Here is a 7,250-nt window from a genome sequence, read left to right as displayed (position 1 = left end):
TACATGGAAAAGCTACATTACCACGTATTCTGGAGAATGTGTCTGTTGTTCTGTCTTGGTAGAAATATTGAAATATAAAAAGCAACACAGCCTTCGCTGGGAAATCAAACACAGAAACTAAATGTGCTTCTTATCTTAACATTGACTCTCCATATAAGGCATGAGTTTGTCTTGTTATAAACATTTTTTTGGTCTTTGCACTCGGTTATCTAAAAAGCAATGTGCACTTGTCCACACCTGGGGTTAGATGGAGCGTTATTTACAGCGCTGTATCCGCAGACCTTTTTGTTACCACATCAGAAGATTTCTTTATGATTTTCAGCTCAGAAAAAACCCCAAAAAACTCAACATTTAAGATATTTTGCCATTCAGTTTGCCAATGTGTTCACCTTCTTTTGGTATAGACACACCACCAAGGACAGAACATCACTAACGGGCTTCTCACTCGGATGTTAAGCATAGATACTTACAAGTTTTCAAATGCCAGATAAAATGGAAGGCAGGGATTAAAAAGAAATATTCAAAGACAGTAACAGGGTTCAGGATTATCAAATTTTAAACTGTTAAGCATAACATAACAACTCATTCACCACATATATAATATTATCCCATTTTCCCTTCCCACAAGATTGTTCAGTAGCCAAAGAAAATAGGGTTAGAAAAGGGGAAATCCTCTTCCATTAACTCGTTTTTGAAGACCCCTTAAGAGTTCCTCTTTACATATCAAAATCGCCTTTATCTTTGCAAGGCAAATGTCTTAATGTCATCGGCTCTCTGAGGTTCCAAATCACGAAACCTGTCGGTGTAAGAGAGTGTCTTAGCTTCATCCCAGTTGTACAGTTTGCCAAAAGCGGGGCAGTAATAGCAAAAGTAAGCCTTCAGGCTGGTGCAGTAGAGCCTCGGGAAGAGAGTCCAAGTATCAGCTGTTCTCTCAAAAGTCCACCACATGGCTCCACTGTTCGTCAAAGTGCTCTGATAGCAATTTCTGATAAAAATGTGACACCAGAAAAAGAAGCCAAGAGTGACCATAAGAAAAGTCCAGCAGTCAGCCTTTGGAGTTGGGTGTTCTGCTAATCCAGACGATTTAAGTCCAAGAGGCCAACTTAGTAGGACCTCCCCTTCTCTGCTCAGTCTAGGGTTGTCCCTGAAGCATCTACGCCACTTTCTATGTGTAGTATCACTCCTGAACCTGACTTGTGTGCTGAGCCACTGTAGCTAGCTGCACAGCTGGGCCAGCTCAGGTTCAGGAGAAGCATTGGGGAGCTTGGAGTTGAAGATCTGCAGAGAGTCCTTGATGCGTGCCACCTCTCCGGCCGACAGCTTGAGCCGGTGGCGCAACAGACAAGAAAACAGGTCCAGTGGCTGAGGTGCAGGTGGAGACAGCCGGTTAATCCGGTCTCTCATCTCCAACAGCATCAGAAAGGCAGCGTCCTGCGTACCCTGAGTGTAAGGGTAGTCCAGCTGGAGAATCAGATCCTTGATGCCCTCGGGGTCAAAGTGCATGCTGTATCCAAACACTTTCAGCGTGTTGATCTTCATATACCCCAGGTTGGACGTCTGGTCATCCAGGTCCAGCGGTTCATAGAAGAGGGTTTCATTTACTGTTGGATCGTCGGTGACTATGCGGCTGCGCAGGTAGATGTGCACCGTTTCAAAGAAGGACTTCCACTTGCCGCCCAGAGACAGTGTCCAGTTGTAACACTGTGCCGTGGCGACGGCGTCCAGTCGAGTTCTCTCCCAGTCAGGGAAGTCAGGCTGGTTCACTGGCATGAACCAGCTCTCTGAGTGACTTCCCCCAAAAGGATTCACATAAATCGCAGGCACGGGCTCCAGTGTTGAATTCTTAGTCGAGCATATCTGGAAAGAAATGCCCATCAACATGTGGATGAGATTGGACTTGTTCTTGTTGCTCTTGAGTGTCAGCAACATTCTCTTCCTCCAGGCGGGGTTGAACCAACTTCCCAGGCGGACGTCGTTGCTGATGTAGATGGCGTGGACCTCTATTCTGCTGTCCAGTCGCTGAAGCAGGTACTTCACCTGAAGAGGGGTTAAAAAACTGTGAGATCACATTCTCACAGACAATAACAGACATATCACTTTCACACTAGGGTCATTTAGTTTAGTTTTTTTTCTGCCACCTGATACTAGCAAACATTTAATTAGTCATTTCTTGGTGTATTTTCATGCTGTTATTTTTACTATTGGAAATATGGTATATTTTGTGTCTAGGCACAAAGAAAGCAGTATCAGTACGTCCTTTAATATTTATCAGAGTCTTTAGTGGAATCAGAGGTAATATATTATTTGGTCCACACAGGTGCGAGAAACAATGGAATACATATATAAGAAAATCTGAGAACCTCTGCATCCGGCATGTCCAAGTCCAAGTTCAGATAGTGGTCCAGGGATGCGGCGATGCTCGGCCGGCAGGAACCAAGATGGAGGAGGTTGCCGTGGTGGCAGGCTCCGCAGCGGGTCGTGTTGTCAGTGGCACAGGAGGAGCAGGAGGTGGAGGAGGTGCCCACAACGCAGGGGATGACTCCGTGGCAGGTGGGCTGCTCTGCAGGGCAGATACAGCTCTTCACCTCCTCGGAGAAGGAGCCCAGCACGCCGTGCTCATTGCAGTAGAGCAGCGACTGGGCCCTGGTCAACCAAAACCCAACGGGCCTGCAGAGGGGACAGAGAAGTCAGAACAATGCAACAACCTGCTGCACCTGTAACCACACCCCAAAAGTGATGTCACTGTGTCCTGGAGTAGTTAGAAGGTGATTTGTTTTTGTTCAGTCATTTTAAAATCGTCCGTAGCTCTTGTTCCTCACTCATTCCTTAGTAACTACTAAATATTTACTGTATTGTTACTGTTCACAATGTTTTTGTGAACGAGCGGTGGCGCCCTTCCCAAATTTTACACCCCACGTGCTCCTTCTATTCTCTCGTCCTCCCTTCCACCTGAAGAGGTGAGAAAATCTCGTCTTGTAAAATATTCTCAGAGGCATGAACTGAGTTAAAAAAAAATAAAAAATAAAAAGTTTAAGGGGGTGTTAAAAGACAATTTTTATGCATTTTTTATTCTCGGATAAGAGCCTTACGCGAGGAGGTCCTAGATTACGCTGCTGTTTACTCCATATGCATCCCATTTTCCATAGGTGAGAATCTAATTCAGAGTCTGCTCCATATTCTTTATAAATGGGTCTATTTATCTATGACAATTTGACACCTTTTTTTTTTACAGAGGGGTGGGTGTTTGGTATGGCAGTGGAGATGAAAAGGCAGACATACATAAATTACCATCCACTTTGGTGCTGCTGCTGCTGGTGGTGGTAACAGTAGCAACAAGTTCAGACTGAAAATTGGCTCTGCGGAGATTCTCTCCCCAGGCTAAGTTCAGAAAATCACACACAACATTGCCCAAATGCTCCGGCAATTCCCTCCCCTCAGGCCTATGTAAATAGACAAAAATGAATGATGATAAAACAAATGGATTTGCGCGGAAGAAAATAGAGAGCTTTTGCAGCTGAGCAGCCCCTGATAAGTTGTTGCCGGCGCAAACTGGGTTGAGACCTGTCTGAGTGACAGGGGCGAGGCAGGGAGAGAGAGAGAGAGAGGGAGCAAGGCGACACAGAGGTGACTGGGGGGGGGGCGGGTAAGGACAGAAAGCGAAGGTTGAGTGCGAGAGTGGGGAGATGGAGTGATGGGCGGAGGGAAAGGACTGTCAGGGAAATTAAAGTCCTCTGTAAACAAGTGTCGAGCTGTCAGACTGGGAGAGGACTTGATTACAGCATACCACAATACCAAGTACCTTACCCCACAAAGGCCCCCACCACCGGTAACTACACCCTTCATCTCTCTCACACTTTTTCCCTTTCTTCCTCTCTTCGTCTCCATCCCGACGTCACGTCTCCCTTCCGTCTCCCACAGTCTCTCTTACTAGCTTTCCTTCCTCTGTGTCTCTTTATTTCTCAAGCCTGCCTCCATTTTTTTCCCTTCGGCGCAGCGACAGCCGAGTGAAGCTCGTGAGGGCGTTTTGCTCGGAAGTCAATCACAGGTGTAGAATTCACTCGGGCAAAGGGAGTCAGTTAGCCTGTCAAATTATTAGTAGGTGGCGGTTTCAACGGCAGCGGCGCTCTTTTCTTTGTCTGTTCGGCTGCAGTGCCAATGAGCGCTCATCAGCAGGCGGGTTTCCAAACACCTAAATATTAGTGCATTAACCCGACCTGGCCCAGTACCCCCAGGGATCACTAAATCCAAGTTTAAATTTAGTGCCGATGCAGGAAGGAGCGTGCACGCAACCAAGTCCTCCAAATTAAATGACAAATAATGCTGTTTGTCCTCTGGAGGGACACATAGAGGCGTGGTCTTTTCTGACACCCTCATCAGCGGGACGACATCATTTGACAGTGTCCTCCAAGACTGTTACAAATCACTGTTGAAAATAAATCTGTTTTAAGGATCTGACAAAGCTCTGGTAAAAGTTCGGTGATCAGGTTTAGGCACAAAAACGACCTGGACGTTAAAGTCAGAGGACCTTTCGTCATCATGGTTACAATAATGAACACTTAAGGCTCCAGGAGGATTGTGGGGGACTCCCTGGGAGGAGCTGCCCACTGGGGGAGCTCCCCCGAGAACTACACACCATCAATTCCTGTACTGCATCGGAGATTTGTGGGGAAACTAGGGGTGTAATGCAATTCTACTATGTGCATCTGTTCATGTCACACAAAAAATATCCGTAATTGTATTTCAATTTGGATTTATTTTGGAAGAGGATGTGGTTTCTACCAGAGGTTGTTAGAAATCTATGGGTTTAGCTGCCGACAAAATAGCATATCATTTTAACCATATGCCATAGTTACGAATAATAAAACGTCTTGTATTTGAGCCCCATCTTCTTTGTCTAAACCGAGACTAAATAAAGAGTTGTATTAGGCCATTTTGCATGATTGTGTATATATAACGGGAGTCGGCCCAGATGAATATGAAGCTGGTCTGACATGTGTGCGTGACAAATTTTGCTTCCATATCGTGACCATGAGGTAAAAATGTCGCTCAAGCTTTATTCTGCACTGCACAATATTACTGCAAAAATTCGGATGTTTTTTTTTGTTTGTTTGTTTGTTTTTTTTTGTCTCCGTTCAGAGCACGCTGTCTGTGCATATCCCAATAATGTGTTTGTCTTCGTTTACACCCACAAAGGGAAAGACTTAATGTAAAAGCTTTCTGTAACTGCTTGAGTCATTAGAGCATCCAAAGAGATTCTGCTTCCCTAAAATGTTGACGCATTATTGGCACACCATCTGGGACTGTTGCTGGGTCGGTGATACGGACGATCCGCTCAGGTACGCGCAAGGTGCAGCTATCTGCGCAGTGTTACGACTGCTCTGTCGCAATGCCCAACAGTGTTACACAGTCAGACATATTTACTACTGTACAATCTGTTGACAGCAGAGACGGCCCAAAGCTGAAACAGCTGAAAACACAATGCTAGCAATCTACAAATACATGTTTTGGATGGGAAACTGCTTAAAGGGAGCAATTAGTACCCCACTGGCATGTTTCCCACCTTCCTGTGTGTATAACATTTGGGGTTTAGCTAAATTCAAAGCTGAGCACTTTCCAGACAGATAGCTCAGGGTTTTCCCAGTGTGCCCAGCTTGAGGCGGGCCGTTAGAGAACCTACAGCTGTAATGAATCAGCACAAAGCAGCCGCCAAAACCCCCAGCAATGACAAATTATGCCGTCCTCATTTAGTTTGTTTTCTGCCAATGTATCCCAGTGGGCTACCTCTCTCGGGGCAGACTGATGCGAGGTTGTTTGGGGCAGCGTTTGCTCAGGGTGAACAGTTTCCTGATGATCTTCTGGGCTTTGCCCAGGACCAGGGCGGTGCTGGACTCCAGCTGGGCGTAGCGCTTCTGGAGGGACGAGTCAGCCGACCAGAACTTGGCAATCGTGGACACATTCAAGAAGCGGTCAGTGGGCAGGCGCTTCAGGAAGGCTTTGAATTCATCTGCAGGGAGTTCAGCGGAGACAAGGAGAGAGGGGCAGAAGGGGAGAAAGAGAAAACAGAACAAACTTTAACAAACACCCTTTTTTGAGCACTATAAATCTGTCCACCACAGTCTGTTTTACCCCTAGTGACATGCATAGATAATGACTGAGGAGCTGGGGGAGTTTCATGCGTCATTAGAATGCAAAAAAAGCCCTTATGTCCTAATGAATTGCCATTACAGAGTAAACACCTTTGCTTCAATCTGCAGTTATACCCGTTCGCCCCACCATTAGAGGCTCATTGCATCCACCGTTGCATCATTTGCAACATTGTCATTTCGAAACACTCGTTGTCTGACGATTGACAGGATGGTATCACCGTACAAGATGGGCATTTCCATTTATGTCGTAATTCTTTCTTTGAAAGGCCAAACAAGTTAAGAGGAAAATCCATAAGCACGAGCTGAATAGACCAATAAAAGCATGTGGTAAAATGATGAGAGCTTCTCTCCTTTCTCTGCGCTGCTCCCCTCCAAAATGCAACTGCCCCCCCCACAAAAAAAAAAAAAAAAACAGTTCACAGAGAATTCTGCAGCTGTCGCAGCAAGTTTGTGTCAAGACCAAACAATGCAACAACAACAAAAAAAGCATTTATGACTTCAGCTGTTAGAGGACTATCATTTCACCCCCCAGCAACATGCCAGTCAAGCATCTGAATCAATTCTATCTGTAATGGCGGTGAGCGAATGACACGAGATGTAACAAATGCAGCGGAGTCGATGAAGTCAAGCTGCTGTCGGGAACAGGTTTTTGAATCGCCGAGCCTGAGATAGCAGGTCTCTCGGATTAGAGCCAATCGGCGGAGTGCTCTTGAACACCAAACCAGACATTTGCGTGGTGCCGTGAGCACATAATTATCGGCTTTCAAATGCGATGAGAAAGCAGCGCATCGAGCGCTTGTTTTACTTTCAGTAAATCAGGAACATTGAAATGCTTTTTTTTCCCTGTTACATGCTACAATGTAGTGTAACAGCAGCGCGGGCAGAGTGGTAAAGTTACGTTAACTGACTAAGTAATGTCAGTTACACCACCCCGCGTGTAAAGCTAATATAAGCCACCGTATCAGACCAAGTAAGGCCGCAACAGCAGGAACCCCCCCCCCCCCCCCCGATTGCGTTGAATTTAGTGAGGGTGTGTTTTGTCGCTTGTGAATTCGACTTCTATAGTGTAGCTCTGAAGCCGTCATTCTGCTGTCCTGTATTTCT

The 7,250-nt window shown here is 45.9% G+C and overlaps 1 protein-coding gene across 1 annotated transcript in view; it reads right to left on the bottom strand.

Moving 5' to 3' along the window:
* Window positions 1-1,215: 1,215 nt before the first annotated feature.
* Window positions 1,216-7,250, bottom strand: part of brinp2 (bone morphogenetic protein/retinoic acid inducible neural-specific 2) — a 101,515-nt gene continuing 95,480 nt past the window's right edge. Inside the window, exons 6-8 of the mRNA XM_070919086.1 lie at window positions 5,782-6,004; window positions 2,361-2,667; window positions 1,216-2,037 (exon numbers count right to left, since the gene is read on the bottom strand). Of these exons, the coding sequence (XP_070775187.1) occupies window positions 1,216-2,037; window positions 2,361-2,667; window positions 5,782-6,004 (1,352 nt within the window). The remainder of the gene's footprint in view (window positions 2,038-2,360; window positions 2,668-5,781; window positions 6,005-7,250) is intronic.

This window comes from Enoplosus armatus, chromosome 14 (assembly GCF_043641665.1).
Source record: "Enoplosus armatus isolate fEnoArm2 chromosome 14, fEnoArm2.hap1, whole genome shotgun sequence".
In the NCBI taxonomy this organism is placed as follows: Eukaryota; Metazoa; Chordata; class Actinopteri; order Centrarchiformes; family Enoplosidae; genus Enoplosus; species Enoplosus armatus.
Note: the sequence above shows the minus strand (reverse complement) of the source record. Positions and strands in the feature narration are given on the sequence as shown.